The 22,033-nt window shown below is 34.3% G+C and overlaps 1 protein-coding gene across 1 annotated transcript in view; it reads right to left on the bottom strand.

Moving 5' to 3' along the window:
• FGF14 (fibroblast growth factor 14) overlaps positions 1-22,033 on the bottom strand; it is a 215,646-nt gene that overhangs the window by 134,982 nt on the left and 58,631 nt on the right. The window contains 1 exon segment of the mRNA XM_028526713.2: positions 20,909-21,012. Within this exon segment, the coding sequence (XP_028382514.1) occupies positions 20,909-21,012 (104 nt within the window).

Raw genomic sequence — 22,033 nt, forward strand, 5'->3', positions numbered from 1 at the left:
GTGGAGGTGCAGAGAAGATCACGGCCATTGGAGAGAGAGCCACACAGCTTTAGGAGAGTAAAGACTCCCTCATCCCAAAGAGGAGAACCATGCGCAGCCCTGAGGAGAGAACCACGTGCCTGGCAGAGTGGGGACCCCCACAGCTTTAGAAGAGGGAACCACCACCCTGGTTTTAGCAGAGATCCTGGTGACTCAGCCGAGGGTTGCTGGGAACCCAGGGAGGTCTCCCAGTCGAGAGGGATTACTAACTGAGAAGAACCAGAGGACTGCCTGAGCCATGGACTTCTATTTCCTTTCCTGAGATACGGTACTCTGGACTAGGCAAAGGGGGAAGGAAGGAAGGACTAGTGTTTGTGGGTGTTTTAAGGACTTTGGGATTTTGGTGAAGACATTAGGTCACTACTTTAAGTTAGTATAGCATTAAATAAACATTTCCTTTCCTTTTCACGAATCTCTGGCATTGAGAGACGTCTTTCCTAGGGTGGTGGACATAACGGACCCGGAGCCTTCTTTCAATAATAGTATATCATCCCAGGCCCCCTTGTTATGTTTCTGTAACATTTGTCATAATTTATCACCTTATTTACAGGTTCTAACCCTTTTATTAACATGTTTTATAGTTCTCCTATCTTACAGAATGGCCGAGTTACATTTTTTTTATCCTTTGCCCTATGGAAGAACAGAATTGTCAATTTCATAATATATGGTACTCTAGGCTTAGCATTGGCAGATCACTTGTGTTTCTCTTTTATAATATCCAAACATTAAGTGAGAAAATCCAATCATTGCATATATTCTCATTGACTTTTGATTTAGGAAGAATATAATTTCCTTAAATCATATGCAGTTTCATGTTTGGGAGATATTTTCATAGAGGTACCCATGTGTACTTGAACATACTTGACAAATCAAAAACAATTACTCAGAATACAGAATTATTATGTTGGAAATCTGAAAGTATTGCAAGAGACCAACACTCCCACCTTCCTTTTATTGCGGAAATTTATAGAAATGGATTTAGATCAAGAAGAATCTGTCATATGCGCTGATTCTCCTCAGTATTTGGTAGAGCAATGATAACTCCACATGATCTACTTAAAATGTGAAATCCCAGCCTGAAAGGACTTGACTTACATGGTATTTTTCACCATCTTCTAATACGTTGTAAATGGCATGTAGTGCCACAATTCAGAAAATAGAAAATGAAGCACATTTATAAAGGAAATATGCAATAATAAATATGGTTTAGGATTTAGTGATATTTTTAAATGTCTGGGATAAATTATTATGTCATTTGTAACTAACCCAACCTTAATGGATAAAAGCAAAGTTTCTTTAAAAATTTAATGTTAGTCAAAATTTAGACATCCTGGATTTCTCAGTAATCACTACAACATCTATCATAGCCTGTTGCATCTTGAAAGCATTGTTAATACAACACCTTAAATTTTTGCTTAATAAGTCATCAGATGCACATAACTTGCAAAACAACAAATAACAGTTCTAATTTGACATGAAACTTATAAAGCCATTCCTCTAATTATAATAGCTGGATAGGAAGCATTGCTTCTAGCATAGAACAGAACAGACTGCTAAAGTGCCCATTACAAAGATACATATGAAGGTGAATGATTAACTTGAAAATATCCAGTGGAAGAAACTAATTATGACTTGGGGGTAGTGGTGAATGTCACAGGGAAACAGAAAGACCACAATACCACATGTTGAGGGAGAAGAAAATCAAGGATCAAGGATGCCATGTAAAAGAATAACATGCAATCTTTCTCAGATTCTTGAGAAAGAATCTGATGCTCACACATAATGTCTGTAAGCAAAGAAAGAATAGCATCAAAGACATTAATTATTGTAAAAATAACATATGGATGTTGAAAGGTTTCTTCTTGTTTGGGGATGTGGTGGGAGGAAAGGCAATAGATCAGAAAGGCTTCATAGGTTAAGTTGGCAGGCAGGTTTTTGACTTCCCAGGATGAGGATCTTTGGCTGTTCCTCATAGGGGGCAGTTCTGGAGGCAGAAGTCAGTCTACAAGTGTAATAGTGTGGATAGTGAACATATTTGTTCAAGTACCAACAATCTAGTCACTATACAACTGTGTCCATATTTCCAACATTTCCCCACACTGCTCTGTGAAGCTCACTTGAAATTCTGTGGATTGTAACTTTATCTAAATAGTAGTTGTGTCTAATTTATTTGCCAATTAAAAACACTTCATTAAAATTGCTATCATGACACCTAAGACAGAAGAAGAAGTTAAAAAAACAAAGATTAACAGAGAGATCCAGCCACGATGGAGGTGTAGGTAGAAATGCTTCTCTTTCTAGCATAATCTAAAGAAGGATACAACCAATTTAAAATTGATAAAAAAAAAAACAGAACTATGAGAATATCAAACTGCATAGAAATCCAACAACCAAGGAGGTAAAGAAACATTCACCCAGACTGGTAGGAGGGGCAGAGACAGGCAGCTGGGCAGGTGGGTGAAGAGGATTGGTGGTGAGGTGGGGCTGCCTGACCAGGAATCTAAAAACTCAAAACCTTTAGCTGTAAAATACTATGGTGGTCATGAAGGCAGGAGAAACTCCCAGTTTCACATGAGAATTCATTGGAAAGTAGGGAAAGAATGGAGGGAGCAAGCAGCATTGTTCCCTCTCTGACCCCTCCTGACAGCGCCATAACACAGCAAAAGGGTGGCCCCACCCTAGCAAAAATCTAGGCTCCACCCCCTTTATGCTATAAGGCGCCATCCCCTTACAACTTAACACTTGCACCAAGACAAAGAAATATGGACCCAAATTAAAGAACAGATCAAAACTCCAAAAATAACTAAGTGATGAGGAGATAGACAACCTATCTGATACAGAGTTCAAAACACTGGTAATCAGGATGCTTCCAGAATTAACTGAGCTCAACTGCAAAATGAAGAAGAAATGATGGCTGTGCAAAGTGAAATACAGCAAAATATACAGGGAACCAACGGTGAAAGGAAGGAAATGGGGACTCAAATCAATGACTTGAAACAAAAGGAAGAAATAAACATCCAAACAGAACAGAATGAAGAAACAAGAATTCTGAAAACTGAGGAGAGGCTTAGGAACCTTTGGGACAACTTTAAGTGCTCCAACATCTGAATAATAGGGGTGCCAGAAGGAGAAGAACAACAGTAAGAAATGGAAAACTTATTTGAAAAAATAATGAAGGAAAACTTCCCCAATCTGGTGAAGGAAATAGACTTCCAGGAAATCCAGGAAGCCCAGAGAATCCCAAAGAAGTTGGAACCAAAGAGGAACACACCCAGGCACATCATCATTAAGTTACCCAAGATTAAAGATAAGGAGAGATTCTTAAAAGCAGCAAGAGAAAAGGAGGCAGTTACCTACAAAGGAGTTCCCATAAGACTACCAGCTGGTTTCTCAAAATAAATCTTACGAGATAAGAAGGGTCTGGAAAGAAGTATTTGAAGTTGTGAAAGGCAAAGACCTACATCCAAGGTTAATCTATCCAGCAAAACTATCATTTAGAATGGGAGGGCAGATAAAGTACTTCTCAGATAAGGTCAAGTTAAAGGAGTTCATTATAACCAAGCCCTTATTACATGAAATGTTAAAGGGACTTATATAAGAAATAGAAGAAGATAAAAAACGATGAACAATAAAATGACAACAAAGTTGTAACCATCAACAACTGAACCTAAAAAATTAAAACTAAGCGAACAACAAGAATAGGACCAGAATGACAGAAATGGAGATCACACTATCAGTGAGGAGGAGGATGGGGAGAATGGGGTGGAAAGATACAGTAAATAAGGAGCATAATTGGTATACATAGAATAGACAAGAGAGGATTAAGAATAGTATAGGAAATAGAGGAACCAAAGAACTTGTAAGGACAACCCATGGACACGAACTAAGGTGGGAGGGATGTTGGAGGGTCAGGTACTATTTTTATTACATTGATAATAATACTCATTGCCTGCTAACCCACTCATTGCCTGCTAACCCATGTTTCATCACTGGGATCTCTCAGAAGCAGAAGACATGCTGGGAAGGAGAATACTGCTCGTGTCAACCATGCCCCCAGGTCAATCATACAACTGGAGAAATTCTGACTTGTTCTTATGTATATTAAGGCATGTATTTTAGGAATGTATTTTAGGCATGGCATGTTTGCTGACCTAATCTATTACCATCATCATGCTAGAACATAATCACAATATCTGAATATTAAAGAAAACATAATTATCTTATCTACTGTTTAGAAACCATTTCAATTGTCATCATTATTTTACAAAATATCATTTGGAATTTTCAAGGTCACTCAGAGGGTCCAAATGCTTAAATTAGTGCTGGTGGCACTTCCACCTTTCATTTAGCCTTCTCAGTGGATGTTTTCTCCTGCCATTCTACTTGTCCACTTATCAATACCACTATGTAGCGTGACTAAGAAATGAATTAGGCAAGGCATTTGCCTTTGAAGAATTAAAAGTAACTGGAGTTGTGAGTTACATGTACAGATCCTGTACAATAAAAAGGGATTATATTTTCACAGTAAGTACTTCACAAATGAGTACAAAGAAAAATTCCTAAATAATAGCTAAGAGAAATGTATATATCATATTATTAATTACTTTGTGTCCTTTTCATTGTATGATACAGAATATCCCTTAATGTTTTATGATCATAGAATAATTATATACAAATACACATATATCACACAGTGCCCATAGTATAATAATTCTACTTTTCCTTGGTGGTAATATAACCATGTGCTCTACATTTACCTTTTCATGTTATTGAATGACCATTTACAAACTCATTTGGAATTGGAATTAACAAAAATAATTCAGTAATACAGTAAAAACAACTCTGGGGTTTTAGCTTTTCCTACATTGAAGAACATGAGTATAATGGTTCTTCCCTTTATCTCGCTGTCCTCATCATCTCTGTCTCAAATGTAAAATCATCTTGATTAACTGAGAGTGCAATTTACACCTTTATTTCGGACTAAAAAATATTTCAAATGCTTCTAGGTAGAACACTATCATCAATAGAAAATACAACTAGGTATTGAACAGAATGGTGAAGGCAATTTTAACATGCTATTGGTTCAATTAGCACACAGTAATTTGCCAGATATAGTGTAGAAGCACACCCTTGAGCAAGTTAAGAAAAAAGTTTAGAATATTGGATGGTTGAAACTAAGTGCTACAATGTGCCACATTCCATAGTTTTCCATAGTCTTACAAGATAAATAATGTCTAATGAAATTATTATTCATAAAAATTTTTACAGAACATATTTTTTTTTGTGCTTGCAGTTAATGGTTTAATGATTCTGAGACATTTCTAATTGGTCCCAAACACTGACCATTAGAGAAAAATTAAAATCAGACTAGTTTTTGTGGCTCATAGGATCAAGGTAGGACTTAACATCCTGTGCTTTTAACTAATCTGCCATTACTGACATGGTGCATTTTTTTTTTATTGTTATTGTATGAATGATGCACAAAAAAATATTAAGAACTTTGTATTCAAATTCCTACAAAGTGTTATTTGATTTTTTTAGATAAACACAAAGGAACTATTGTTCAAGGCAATTTTTCTGTCTACCCATTTTAATGTGCAAGCCCTGTCATGTAATGCAATTTTAAATTAAATAAAGGTTCACTTCTATTTCTCCTGGGTATACATTTGGCTTTGCTAAGTCAATAAAATAATCATTTAATGGACCCCAACTGCATTAGGAAAATAGCTAACTCATTTATAGCACCCATGGAACAGTTTCTTAATTCTCTCTTCCTTCATTTTGACATATTTCACATTAGAATTTATTACTTCATGGACACTAAAAGAATACTTGTTATCTCAACTCTGGGTAAGAGTTGTCTAGAGACCTTTAAAAAGTTTAAATATTATTTTTTCTCTTGTTAATATAGCTCAAAATATAGATTCAAACTGATAGAATAAAACAATGAAGTTTGGATAGCAGCCATTAAAGGGTAAGTAGAGATATTTAAATTGCAAATTCTTTGTACAAAAACACTTTTCCATTTCCTTTGCTGATATCATTAATTTAGGGTTACAGGGTAGAAAGCAAATATCAATATTTAAATAATCAATAATGTAGTAGTTACCTTGATATCTTCCAAAGTGACATAATTTTTATCAATCATTTTACCATTTCATACAATAGCAAAAATAGTATGTCTTGATTACAGAGGAGGTACATGCAAATGAATGCTCACTGTGCACATTTAACATGACTTCTAATAAAAACAATTGTTTCTTACACCATAATATGCGTCTTTCAAGATAATAAATCTTCTTATCCTAATTTTACTCTTAATTATCTACACACAATAAATATATCAATTTATTCCAAGCTATGTCTTAAGTCCAGGCCAGCAAACCAACATTCTTGAACCACAACAGAGTATTGTTCATCATAAAAAAGCATTTTCCATGAGAAGAATTGCATGGAGTCTAAGGTTTAGGTAGTGGAAACAATATCACAAAAGTGTTCATAGCTGAGAGACAGATGAGTTAATTGGAGAAGTTTACATTAATGGGGAGTCATTTAGGATCAACCTTTGTTGTTATGCCCTTACCAAGGGCACTCCCAGTCACTTTATTACATAATATCAGTAAAGCTTCTGTTCTCAGTTGTCAGGTTAGTACTTTTAACTACTAATCAATTGTAACAGGTTAAAAGTAAAGAGGATAATGTTTCCTTTTGCTCACATAACTATTTCTGCCAAATAGTGGACTAGATCCAGGATAAATGACTAAAGAAAATATCTCCATCTTGTCAGAGATGTAGCCTCAAAAAAAATATCTTGTTTCCATTTAGTCTCTGACTTAATTTAGATAGCAAAGAGCAAACAATTAGGGTGCCTTTGCATGGGATGGGACATGCCTATTAACAATTGACTCATCTCTTTACTTCATACAGCCATTACCTAATTCCAAAGAAAACTCATAGAGATCTACTGCACCCTTGCTCAGAAGCACATTATGTAACCTGCCATGAACTTGCATTCCAAACTGAATACATATTTTAAGATGACATTAACCTTCGTGAAACCCTAAGTAGCTCAGAGCACAAAATGCCCTTCTAAAATGTAGATAAATCATTCAAAATTAGAATACATTGTGCATGGAACTAATATTTATAGAAATTGTAGTTTCTAGGAGGCCAGGGGCCATGTTTGTTTTTCACCATTATTTTTCTAGGTTCTAGCATATGTTGTATCTATATTGGTTGACAGTTAATATTATAATAGAAATGTAGTCAATATTTTCAGCTGAATAGTCATCATTCTTTCAATAATACTATAACTCCAATACCAGTGGAAACAATCAGAGAGCATAAAAAAGAGGAAACAATAAAAATTATCATTAAAAGAACAATTTTTCCAATTTTTAGTGTATAACATATAAAGGAGAACAGCCAGTATAACTTTTCAATAAAGGTTGTTATAATTCTTTCTTGACAAAATAAAAAATAGTTTCCATATTTTTATGAATTATTTCATAATTTTTTTCTTTATAATTCTCAAGTGATTACAAAATGTGTTTTAGCCCTGGATGGTGTGGCTCAGTGGACTCAGTGGTCTGCAAGTTAACAGGTCACTGATTCGATTCCCAGTCAGGGAACATGCCTGGGTTGCAGGCCAGGTCTGCAGTAGCGGGTGCGTGAGAGGCAACCACACATTGATATTTCTCTCCTTCTCTTTCTCTTTCCCTTCCACTCTCTCTAAAAGTAAATAAAATCTTTTAAAAAGAAATGTGTTTTAAATTATTGGGGCCATGTTGAGAAAACTTAGAAAAACACCCAATTTCTGTTCATAGCAAACATGAACTCATGGTTCTTGGATTTTCAGAGTCCCTGGCAGGAATCACACATAGAATCCCACTATCAAAAGTAAAAAGAAAAAGAATTCTCTAAAAGTAAAAATAATCAGAAATAAAACCCAACTTGGGTGAATGGTGTATAGCAATTTCAATCATGGGGCTTTCCACATATGCAAAGAAAATTTTAATAGGTAGAGTTCCCTCCCAATTTTAGTAGCTATTAATTGTTGCTTTGATTTGAAAACTGATTTGTCATTTACTGTATTATATATTGGCCTTCTTAACATTTATGTAGCTTATTGCAATTTTTTATGATTTTGAAAGTGAAAAAGAGATGGTCATTCTGAAATACTATTTATTGTTTTAGCACTTAATCTTTTTGGTAGTTCTTAAATCTCCTTATATATAAAGATTTCTTTCACCCATGTACACACTACCATCCACCTCCACACATACAGGTTTTAAAAACTGAAACATTCTGATCAAACCTAATTTTATTACTATTAGAGTATTTTACAATGTTTTCAACTTAGAGAAAATTAGGACAAAATTGCAAACTGCACTGATATTTTTTTCTTTGGCACTAAAAGGAAATAAGACCAAAGCATTTCATGTCATTTTATGAACATACAGAAATAATAAAACCCTTTTTCTAATTATCATTATTCATGCACTTTCTTTGAAATGTTCATTTACATGGTAGCAATATTTATTAGAAATCAAGTTTTATTTTTTTTGCCCTGAGATTCTCTCTTAAGATGAAAATATTACCTCTCACTGTATTAATGCAAATGTGACTACATTAGAAGGCAGACATTGCATGTCTGAATTCTGTCTCTGTGAGTTTCTCATGCTCTTTCAGGAAAGAAATGTGTAAATAAGTGTTTTTCTGCAATTCTAACTTGAGAGATAAACAGGCTCACATCTTCTCTGCCAATACTTAATGTTTTTTAGTGTAGGGAAAAAGGTTAGTGACATGCATAATAAATATCATGGCCAGGAGAATGAATACTCAAGAAATAAATTAATAAAATAAGCTAGTAAAATTATTTCTACCTTAATAATCAATCAAGAGTTTCAAACTGAATACCTCCTACATTTACGTCACTATTAAACTAGTGATAGAAAACATACAAATATAATCATGGAAATACAGACTCAGAGGAAATATAGGACTCTTAGAATTCACTTAGTCAATATGTGCTCCAAATGATTTCCTTCCACCTATTGGACTTCAAGGGATTTTAGTTTGTTTGTTCATGTTTAAATCAGTATTTTTTTCATGTATCTTTGAAGCCCCAGCACTTAAGCACAATAGCTGACTTTGAAAGACATACAGTCTTTTCTGTTGAATGAATGAATACATAAGTTCATTAATTCACTCATCCATTCCAAGTACCTGACTTGTTTATTAGCCTGTGTTTAAGTGCTGAATAATAATATAGTATAGAAATGGTCTTTCACACATTCTGGGCAAACACTTTTGCTATTAGATACATTAAATTTTTGTTAGGTAGAAATTATGGGCTTCGGTACAGTTAAGAAATTTGTATAATGATGGGCCCATATGGGATCAACCCACTCTCTCTATAGGACCCAGGAAAAGAAGCTCAAAGGTGGGCCAAGCACCAGGGTCTTGCTGATCACCTAGAAAAGGAGAAGGAAGTCTCCTCTGCTTCAAAGATGGGACTTGTGTAGGAAGGCCCTGTTCAGAAGAAAATAAAATTATCTCAGAGAAAATATAGGATTAGGAAAAATAAATAGTGCATTAAATATTGATATGCAGAGGTGGACAAAAGTACATTTATAGTTGTGAGTACATGAAACACAGTTTATTCTTGCATTATTATTTATTAATTATTGTATTATCTCTTTGTATTATAACTATAAATGTACTTTTTCCCATCCCTGTATTTATTCCATTAGTAATATTTTTTAAAAATCTAAAGAGCATTCATTTCTGAAGCAACCCATATTAGTTGTAATTAGAAATCTTTTCTGACAAGATATCCTTTCCTAAATCACACCCTTCCATTCAGCAGGTGCTTGGTGGTCCCAGGATGTTTCTCAGACTGATTTTTCCCTGAGCTCTTTATGTGATGAAAACCATCTCTCTTTTTCAGGATTGCAAGCCACCTGTTACTGGTTTGAAATTCAACATCTTACCATTTTTTACTTATTTCATTTTCTCAAGATTTATCAAAGTTCTTGCCTTTCTCTTTATTATCTTGATGCTCAAGGACACATTTCTTGTCCTAATCTTTTCAGGCTGAGCAGAGTGATCACCGCCAGGACTTTTCTCCATGCAGACCCTCAAAGGCCAGCTCACTTGGTCAATAGGAAGGATGAACATTACTTGTGGTTACGCCATTCTGTTTATTCAGGGGGCTTGAAATGGACCATGAATGTGTCATCATTATCATTGTCAACAACAACAACAGCATTATAATCAATGGCAAATATAAAATAATATAATATTAAAGTCATGGTTCAGGAGACAGTGATGTATATTATGTTTATCAAGGTATGCTCTTTTAGGATCTTGCCTAGAAATGCCTGGCTACATATTAAAAATTCTGATTCTTGTGGTGTATTTAACTTTTGGCATTTGGATTCAGTAGAATTGTGATCTTATAGACTAATGTTCTGGGATCTAGATATTTACAGTATTATCAGAATAAGACATGTATGTTGAGAATTGTGAACCACTGTGAAAGTATCTGAGGGACAATATTTGTTCCCATATTATTGTCATTACTTTTATAAAGACACAGGTTATACATTTTATTCAGCTAATCTCTCCTCTATACCCAGTGTCCAAAATCACCTCTATTGATTATGTATACTTAGGAATTAAGTAATATATATTAGGATGCTTTTCAAGAAGTTATATTATTTAATAAAGTTTTTTTCTAATATAGATATCTACTCATGCAGATGTTATTTAACCCATTTCTTCATCTCTGATTCACATCAGGAGGAAAAATAAAATAATCATCACCCATCACAGAATAACCCTTTATTTTCATACCATTATTAAGACAACCTTTAGACTTGTTTTTTCCTGATAAATGGGCTTGGTCATCATCCAACAGTCATTCAGTGGGATTATAACCCACTTGGCTAAAACCGAGTGAACTACATTTTTCCACACCAGTCCCCTCTCCTTCTGGGTTTTGTTTTCTCAGGGAGAAACATCACAGCTCATCAGATTCTGAGTTAATCACATCAGAGTGAACTGTGACTTGGTCATCTCCCATACCCAGATAACCAGAGCTTTTTACAAAACTCCTCCAGAACCACTTTCAAATATCTCTCATGCTTTACAGTTCCTTCACTTAGCAGATGGCATGACAACACCAGTGTCTCCAAGCCCAGCAAAAAAGTTAACATGGTGCCATGTCTTCCTTTCTAAACTTAAGAAGTAGTTGTCACTGCAGCCAACCTGTGGACTGTAGAGTTACATGCTCCACCTAAAGACTTTTAGATATAGACACATACTCATGCTCACACACACTGCCCAAACAAATGTTTGTAGTTTGCAAGCCCTATTTAGTTTGTTCTTCTTTATTTTCTTTTACTTTTATCCCTCTATTTCCCCCACCTTCCTGCTCTTAACAACCATTGTTCAAGTCTCTGCTTCTATGTATTTAACCTGTTTAGACTGCACAAGTAAGGTCATGAAGCATTTATGTGTCTTGCTTACTTAGCTTTAGTATAATGTCCTCCAGGTTTATTCATATTGTTGTAAATGGCAGAATCTCTTTCTTTAAAAAAAAATGAATAGTAATCCATTGTATATAAGGTGGGGCAAAAGTAGGTTTACAGTTGGGAGTACAGAAAATAGTTTGTTCTTATATTATTATTCATTAATTATTGTATTATTTTCCATATAACAACTATAATCCTACCTTTGCCTCACTCTGTATACTCAGCATTTCTCATATGAACTATGGATTGCAGTGGTTTCCACACCACCACTAATCTATTTCCACTAAGTCTCACTGTCACTGGTATAATCCTTTGGAATTTGGATATGACTATATTACTTCCTAGCTTAGAGAATAACATTAACTAAGCATAGCTACCATTCTGAAAGATGAAGTTCAAGTAAATACATGAAAGTGGTATACAGCTAGAGCAGAAAAAGATTGTAGGTGTGGTCGAAAACTCCAAGAAGGAGAATTTAGTTTTCTCCACCTCAAAGTAAGAAGCTGGAGCCGGAGGTCAGATGGATTCCAGTAACATGATAGAGTGAGCAGGAAACATGGGCCTCTTCTTTCTCCTTGTGATGTCTTTCTTACTTCCTTGCCTTTGCTGTCTCCTCTTCCCATCCTCTCATCCTCTCTTCTTTCCCTTTATTTTATCTCTCCTTTTGCTAATGCTGTCTAAAATAACTTCCTATTGCTGACTTATCTCCTTTTTTTTCATTTATCTTTTGTTCTCTTCTTCCTCTTAAACACTCAGTGTCATCTGTACCTCAACCCCAATTCCTTCCTTCAGATTCCATAAAATGGTACTTGAACATGGATAGCCTAAAAACTACATGTATTGCTTTATATGTATTCCTTATCATCAACCTAATCATAGAAAAATATTAACTTTTGTATTTTTATTTTTTTAAGGTTTTCACTTTTCTTTTTTTTTAATATTTTATTTATTTATTTTTAGAGAGGGAAGGGAGGGAGAAAGAGAGAGAGAGAAACATCAATGTGCGGTTGCTGGGGGTCATGGCCTGCAACCCAGGCATATACCCTGACTGGGAATTGAACCTATGACACTTTGGTTCGCAGCCCGCGCTAAATCCACTGAGCCGTGCCAGCCAGGTGTATTTTTCTTTAGTCTAAAGGCTATTGAAATTTAATTATAAGTAGTTCATCATTTGGATTTGTTTCTCAATAGATTTTTCTTTCTGGTTAGTGACTCCAAGTAGAATGACAGTGTGCATTGGTGTTTGATGTTGTGAGAATTATGTGAATACTGAAGGGAAATAAACTGAAATACTGCACTTGCTTCATATTATTTTAGCCAAAACACCAAAAGCAGATAATAGCCATTTTCAACCTGTAAGATATATATGAGTAATAATGTGAGAGAAACCACAGGAAAACTTAATGAAAAATATTTTTAAACATAGCAAACAATGCTTTAAAATATGTGTAAATTTAAAAGCTGTTATTTAATATTTATAAAAGAAATAGAAATACTCTGACCAGAAATATAATCATGTGAATAAACTTATGTATATTTAAGTGCAATGCATAACTTCAATGAAACACACAAATATATATATATACACAAATTATGTATATTCTCAAAAGATATTAGATAGTGTTTGTGCAGAAAAACATACATATAGAACCACAGATTGCTAGGATAAGAGAGACAATAATTATCTCAAGTTTAATATTCTTTTTAAGATAACAAAACTGACCACTCAGAGAAATAAAGAATGAAGAATGAAAGAAAGATAAAAAAAACTTCCATTCTTCAATTTTGTATACAGAGAAATCCTGGAATCTCGTTTGGTTATAGTTTTGTTTCCCTCCTCCCAGAGGTCATATCAGATATCAAAAGGCTGGCCCTCAGGATAAGCAGTCCTCAAATGCCCTTAGTTCCCCTACAATAGTTATTGATGGCCAGTGATGGTCATTGTAGCTCGGATTGTTTGGTTAATTCCATGTACTGCCTGTTACCTAAAGAGAAAAACACTGGAACGCATGGATAGGATGTGCCCACCTGCACTGGGATAAATGGTGAGTGGCCTCCTGAGGATGAATGTCCATAGATCTTATTTAAAGACAGGATGGGTACTAGAGATGGCAAAGAACACACACAATACTCCATGAGCATAGAAATACAGGTGAATGGTGTTGTATGTCTTTGTATGAGTAGTTCTCAGGGAAGAATACAAAGATTTTGAATGAAATTGGGTGAAATTTGTGAAAACACAAAACAATTCAATTTCTATGGCCCAAACTTGAACAATGAACACAAGAACAAATGTCAAGAGGAAAATAACATTGTTCTATTCCTTTTCATTAGAGTTATTAAGCTCCGCAGGGAGATGTACAGTTAATGGTAGAACGAGGCAAGGAATTCTGAGGTTTTCCTATCTGGGAAGCCTTGAAAAATTGAGGAGGGACAACAACACAAATCAAGACACATGAGTAAGAAATGCCTGTTGGCACATAGGAGAGAAGGTGGAATCATCTATGTAAAAGGGACTCATGAATATATTTTGAAATATGACTGTGATATCAGAAAACTATCACATATAATGTAGATAAGATTTTGAAATCTTGGAAAATGTTTTTTCCATTTATCTTTTGCCCCTTAATTAAATAGTATGTCATCCTTATGCAGACATTGTATATTGTTGTATGGGTATATCCTGGATGTAGAGGTGGCAGTATCTAGGTGTCTCAGGGCTTCTGGGTTGCTGTATTAGTTAAGAATATTGAAGAATTTCTGTAAACCTTAACTTAGTGGTAGATGAAGTTAGGAAAACCAAATATTTTATTTTACTCAATGTTGCTTTCTAAGCCTGGTTAATCCATCTACCACTCTCCCCAACTCTACTCACACCACTAGGTCTAACGCTATTATAATCTCCCCCACTGGCCATTGTAACAATGTTTGTTGTGTGATTGTTGATTGCTGAGTTTTAGAATCACCAACTTGTGGGTAGGTGGAAGTGGTAGGGGAATCCTCATTAAACTGTAGATTCCTGAGCCTCCCACCAGACCTACTGAATTGAAGTATCCAGAGGTCAATACAAGGAATCTGCATTTCCCCTCTCTTTTCAGGTGATTATTATGGGCACTAATATTTGCAAAACACAGTAGCAGAGCATTCTATGGATTCATTTAAAAAATGTACATCAAAAGGATTATCTTCCTCTTTACTGGTATCACTTGGCTATGAGACTCAGATGAAATATTAATTTTAGGAGCACACCAGGGTTTACTGCCTCCCAGATGCCAGCATCTAAGTAATAGAAACATTTAAAGCACCATTAGGAAACTAATATTCTCATAAATGTCAGCCAGTGGCAAGACAACAATAATGAACTTTTATTCATTTTATGTACACTTCTTACCTCATCATTCAGAAAAATCAGTCAGACTCAAACTATAATTTTAAACCCCAGTATTAACTTAAATCACCTAGGGAAACCCTTAAGTTATACAGATGGGAATCCCCTTCCCTCTTTCTTTTCTTATATCACAGTATGACTTCAACAGTCCTTTATCTCTGGTCAAATGATGAATGATATTTTTCTTAAATTTCACATTTTTCTTCAGTGTTCAGAACTTACATTTGAGAATTTTCATTAGTCTTTCTAAGTTATAGGTTGTTTGAAAGAGAAAAAAAACCTTGACAGTTCCTCACAGCACTATAAATAGTTTATAGTTGATCAAAATACATTTTTACCCTAAACACCATTTTAAACTCATTTTTAACAAAGTATTTTGTTGTCAGTTTCTGTTCTGCAACCTTGTGGCCTGCATTCTACCTTCAAGCAAACTGTTCATATCTGACATTAATTTTCTTGAGACACATTTGTAAGTAATATATTAATTACAATCATTATGAACACAAAAGAGATCACTCTGTCATATTAAAGAAAAGATTCCACAGGGAGCAAGTAGCTTCATCATTAGAAATGTGATTATTTACATCCTAGACAAGATAACTTATTTGTTCCACTGAGGTGGAATTATCTGACAAATTAAATATCTTTATTTGGATGGCAAGGGATTATGGGAGTTACTTCCTAAAATACAAACAGAGGAACTTATATACCTTGAGTCAAATCACTAGTGTGATTTTTATTTAACAATTTACTGTGATCTGAATATTTTCTTGCCTACATTCTCAATAAAATTAGTCCCATATTAGACATTGGTTTACACTGCACAGACATTAAGTTGATAGTTTCAAAGTGGGCATAACCTTAAAACAAATGTCCTCATTTCCCAGACGTAAATGTTTATTAACGTTTTTCTTTAAACCTGTGCTTGGCTGGAGTTCTTTTAAAAAATTTACTCAACCAAGTTCAACACTTCTTAGTTAGGTTAGCCATGCTGGGTTTTAAATTTTAAACTCAAATGTTACATATAATAAGTGTTAAGGATATTTAATGCCCAGTATTTAACATCAAACATTACCTGAATAAATAGAATTTTCTATGATTTTTACTGTTTTATTTGAAACTCTCTAAAGAAAACAGATTGTTTCAAATTATACTTTTTCATAATTAAAATGAGGTTTCTTCCTCAGATATAAAATCTCTAAAGGTTTTCATTACATTGTCATGTTTTTATAAGTTATTAGCATATGCCAGACTATATTATGAAAATGTCTGGCATGTGGAAGCAATACTGTATAATGAAACAGTTAAAAATGTAAGCCATGGGTCAGACTAATGTGCTCAAATCTTTTATTTTCTATGTCTTACTTGGTGACTTTGCACAAATTCTTTAACATTCTTTACATCAGTATCATCATTTTAACATTTTCTTAATAGGTTGCCACAAGGATTAAGTGAGTCAACCTATAAAGTGCTTAAATCAGTGCTAGGCAGAGTAATATACACACACACAGACATATGTATATATACATACATATATATAACATTTATATAATAGCTATATAAATGTAGCTATTATTATTTTATTAGTAAGAACTATTATATAGTATAATAATTTAATTTTATATTATGTTATATTATTATTTTATTAGGCTCTCAGTAACTGTGGAATAAATGAGTGACTATGCAAAAACCTTCTTTTTACTGAAATATTTGAAGTTCAGTTTTTATCACAAACTATTTTAACTATGGAGTGTTAGTAAAAACTGGAAATTACATTTGATTTTTATCTAATTCCTTTCCTACAAGATAGCTGAGGATCCCAAGGACATGGCCAGGGCAGAGGGGATCTCTCAGCATCAGAGCTGGGTCAGTAGAATGCTTCTTACCATATCCTCGGTTCAGTGCAAAGTCAAAGATGGGGAAAGGAGAAAATCAAGATCTGCAAGTCAGAGAATCAAGCCACCGAAAGGGTGGTCCAGAAGCCAAGTAACGGGAGAATCAGGGAGGTAAGAGTAGAAATCAATGGATTAGAGGATATGCCTGAGGTTGTCACTGGGACAAATCCTGGGGCAGGTGTAGCCATCAGATCTGATTCCTGAGCAAGGAGGCCATATTTAAGATGCTGAGGACTGGACCAGGCAGTTTGTGCCTTCCTCACTTCTATTCCTGCTGCACTGCTTAGATTACACCAAATATAACCAGTACTTACTTGTATTTTAGGCTAACACACATATTCCCACCTTTAAAAAATGGCATACTTGTACAACCTTATCACAAAAATTATAAAGCATCTTTCTCAGTAGCAAAACCAATATTTAAATTTCTCCTGAATCAACACATATACCAGAGCACAAAACGATAAAATCATCAACAGAAACCAAGGACTAGAGGCTATAGCAGATATTGAATCTAATAATCTGTAAGCATCTCAAAGATTACTTGTGGGAAGAAAAACAAAAGTAACAGAATTAATATAAAATCAATAAAATTGATTTGTATCTGAAATAAGGCATCTTAAGAATCTTATCTGAATCGGATTTTTGCCAAAGAGAGAGGATAGGGAATTCTAGCCTAATCTTGCTAGCAGTATGTTGAATATTCATTTTCTGCAACTGAATGCAATTTGCATAATGTAGGGCCCAGGTCTCTTTGCAGGAACATCCTTCAGGGAACTCGGAAGATTCCAAATTAACAAAAGAGTTTTCCAGCTCACCACAAAAGAAATCCACAACTCACACCTTATTTTCTTTGACAAGGTTTCCCAGAATTCTTAAAGAAAACATATCAAATGTTATGGGAGGCCACAGAGAATGTTTCTGCTTAAGTCTGTGTGCATGTGAATACACCTATGCAGATGTTTCTATGTATGTCTGTTCATATGTAGTTTTTTTGATGATGATATTTAACAACAGAGTTTTAAAGAATGTATATGCTTATGTTCTTTCAAATTAGTGTTTTAGGTTTCTTTGGGTATTTTCCCCAAAATTGAATTGTTGGGTCATCGGGCAGTTTCATTCTTAATTTTTTTTAGGATCTCTCTACTGCTTTCCACAGTGGCTGTGTAAATCTGCATTCCTACCAACAGTGCAAAGGGATTCCTCTTTCTCCACATCCTTGCCAGCACTTGCTGTTTGATTTATTGATGGAAACCATTCTGACAGGTGTGAGGTGATATCTCATTGCGACTTTAATATGTATATATCTGATGATGATTGATGTTGAGCAGCCTTTCATATGTCTATTGGCCATCTGTGTGTCCTCTTTGGAGAAGTGTCCATTCAGGTCCTTTGCCTATTTTTTAATTAGATTGTCTTTTTTGTGTGTTGAATTTTATTAGTTATTTATAAATTTTGGATATACCCCTTATCAGATACATAAGTGAATGTGTTCTCCCATTCTGTGAATTGTCTTTTTGTTAATAATTTCCTTTGCTGTGCAAAAACTTTTTAGTTTGATAAAGTCCCATATGTTTATTTTTTCTCTTGTTTCCCTTGCCTGAGGAGATATACCAGATAAAATATTGCTACAAGCAAAGTCTGAGATGCTACTGCCTCTGTTTTCTTCTAGGATTTTTATGGTTTCAGGTCTTACATTAAAGTCTTTAATCTTTTTTTGAATTTATTCTTATGTGTGGTGTAACAAGGTGGTCGGTGGTCTAATTTCATTTTTCTGCACTTATCTGTCCAATTTTCCCACCACCATTATTGAATAAAGTATCTTTAGCCTACAGAATGTGTTTGCTTCCTCTGTCAAATATTAACAGACTATAAATTTATGGGTTTATTTCTGGGGTTTCTAATTTGTTCCATTGATCTATATGCCTGTTTTTATGACAGTACAAGGCCGTTTTGATTACTATGGCCTTATAGTATAGTTTGGTATTAGGTAGCATGATTCCTGTAACTTTATTCTTCTTTCTTAAGATCACAATTGCTATGCAAGGTCTTTTGTGGTTTCACACACATTTTTGAAATACGTATTCTAATTCTGTGAAATACATCATTGGAATTGATAAGAATCGATTACATGATAAGAATTCCCATTGCAGCATTATTTACTACGGCCAAGATATGAAAGCAGCCCAAGTACCTACCAATGGATGAGTGGATAAAACAACTATGGGACATTTACACAATGGAATACTACTCAGACATAAAAAAATAAGAAAATATTAACCTTTGTGACAGTATTGATGGACTGGAGATCATTATGATAAGTGAAATAGACCAGTCAGAGAGAAACAAATACTATATGATTTTGTTTATATGTGGAATCTAATGAACAACATAAACTAACAAGTAAAATAAAGACAGACTCATAGATAGAGAGCAGGATGACAGCTATGGTGGAGGGGAAGGGCTAGGGGGTAGAAGGATTAGCAAAAAGAAAAAAGAACTCATGGACATGGATAACAGTGTAGTGATTATAGAGGGGAGGGTGGCATAAGGGTAACAAATGTTAATGGAAAAAAATAAAAAAGGAAAGAAAAAAAAGAATGTATATGATGATGGCTTGCAAACCCAAATAATAGCATTTTTCTTTGAGGCACTATCTTTAATCTATTGATTTTTGCTCAAAGGATAATAGAAAAAAATAGTTTAATTTAAGTCTCTATTGCTGAAACCTGAGGCAGAAGTGAATTCTAATAGCATTATAATGTAGGAATACAGCATATCTGAATGCAAATTATTGGCAAATAGTAAATATTCCAGAAGAGGTTATATGGCTTGAAAAGTGCTCAACTTCTGTCGATATTAACATGAAATGAGGAGACTTACTCAGAGTTAAGAGAAATTTACATTTTGATATTAGAAGTATTTTCCTAGTAAAACGTTTATACAATTTGAACTCTTATTTAAAAAGAACTACTCCTTTTAAATTTTTCTTTTTTCTATTTAGAAACCACAATTACTTTTTATTTTTATAAAATAATATTTTTTGCTTAAATATCATCACATTTATTTTATCTTCTTTTATTTTTTATTTTAATTGTTGTTCAAGTACAGTTTTCTGTCTTTTACTCCCATCTCAGCCCACCCCCCCAGCCTTGCCCACCTCCCTCCCATTTCTGCCCCCCACCCCTAGTTTTTGTCCATGTATCCTTTATATTTGTTCCAGTAAACCCTTCCCTTTTTCCCCTGAAATTCCCTCCCCTCTCCTCTCTGGTCACTATCAGCCTCTCCTCTATTTCAGTGTCAGGTTATATTTTGCTTGTTTCTTTGTTTTGTTGTTTAGGTTCCTGTTAAAGGTGAGATCATATGGTATTTGTCTTTCACTGCCTGGCTTATTTCACTTAGCATAATGCTTTCCAGTTCCATCCATGCTGTTGCAAAGGGTAGGAGCTCCTTCTTTCTTTCTGCTGCATAGAATTCCATTGTGTAAATGTACCATAGTTTTTTGATCCATTCATTTACTGATGGGCACCTAGGTTGCTTCCAAAATTTGGCTATTGTAAATTGTGCTGCTATGAACTTTGGGGTGCATAGGTTCTTTTGGATTGGTGTTTCAGGGCTCTTAGGGTATAATCCCAGCAGTGGAATTGCTGGGTCAAAAGGCAGATCCATTTTCAGTTTTCTTAGAAAATTCCATACTGCTTTCCATAGTGGTTGTACCAGTCTTTTATAAGACACTATCTAAATATATTTCTAAATAGAAACAAAAAGATCACATTGACATTAACTCAAAATTTTTCAATTTTCTATGAACTAGGTCACTTTTTAAAATATGCAAATACACATATTAAGAGGCAATATCACTCTTCTGCTTGACATGCTGATATTAACAAAACTGATAAATAATGAATAAATAGCTCTTACAACACTGTAGTACAGACCAAAAATGTCACAGTCAATGGACACAAAATTTTCTTATTTTGTTATTGCTGCTATTGTTATTTTGCAAACATTGAATGAAGGACCAACACCTTTGGCGTGTTACTTACTGATGGGTAGAGGTAACCTTCTCCATTCATGGCTATGTACAACCCTGTCTTCACTCCCTGGATGGCAACAACACGCAGTCCCACTGGTATGAGGTTGAACAGTGCTGAAAAGATAAACATGTTCAGTCACAAATGGGCAGAAAGAAGCAAAGCACTGCCATTACTGTTCTCTCTCTCATTTATTTTATTTAAGAAACATCATCTCTGTTACAAACTTCTGAGAAGTCCCAATTAACTAAATTTATTTCTCTTTAAATTAAGAAGTTTCTGCTATGAATAAAATTGGCATTAGAACTTCAGTTTGCAGATCTTTTTAACAGTCTTCCTACAGTATTTTGAAGAGCTGGTGGAAAAATGAAAAGAATCAAGCTTGTCATCATACTTCTGGTATCACAAACTCTGACACCACTTAATACCAAAAGTAATTAGCTGTGCAGTTTCTCAAAGAGTAGAATTTTAAAAGTCCAAGCTGGCGGTTTATTCTGGTCTTTCATGCAGAAGGTACACTTTATCATTACAATGGAGGATAAGTCAGAGTTAAAAAGGTAATTCCAAAACTCAGTTACCCTTGCTGAACCAACGTGATACACTATCAGAGCCCAGAAAAGATGTGCATGTGCTAATGTGTTAAATTTAGAAAGAACTAATCAAACTGAATGCAATGTGCATTTTAGAAAGTCTATTTTCTTTATTAATATTTTATAGAACTATGAGTGCAATCTAAAATGAAAGAGGGAAAAGTGCTTAGTTTTACCTATCATAGAGATAAAATTTTGTTTGCTCCATGTTTTGTTTCTTACCTTGACAAAAAGTATTTTTATATTTTTTTACCTAGTACATAAAACAATGTTATATTGATTTTTTAAAAAGTCTTAACATTTCTTTAACACATTTCCATGCCAGTGTCCCAAGTTGACTATTTAATGTGTATTCTAGCATCATTTTTAGTAATAATTTGATGATTTGGGAGACTATATTTTTGATATCTTTATAAGAGAACTATTAATTATTCACAGTGTGGTTGTCTGCTTCCATACAAATTATTTTTAAATTCATATCTAATTCTGAGCAATAGGACCATGCCAGAATGGACAATGTAGCAGCAAAATGTTGAAATAAATGTAT

Source organism: Phyllostomus discolor, chromosome 11 (assembly GCF_004126475.2).
Source record: "Phyllostomus discolor isolate MPI-MPIP mPhyDis1 chromosome 11, mPhyDis1.pri.v3, whole genome shotgun sequence".
In the NCBI taxonomy this organism is placed as follows: Eukaryota; Metazoa; Chordata; class Mammalia; order Chiroptera; family Phyllostomidae; genus Phyllostomus; species Phyllostomus discolor.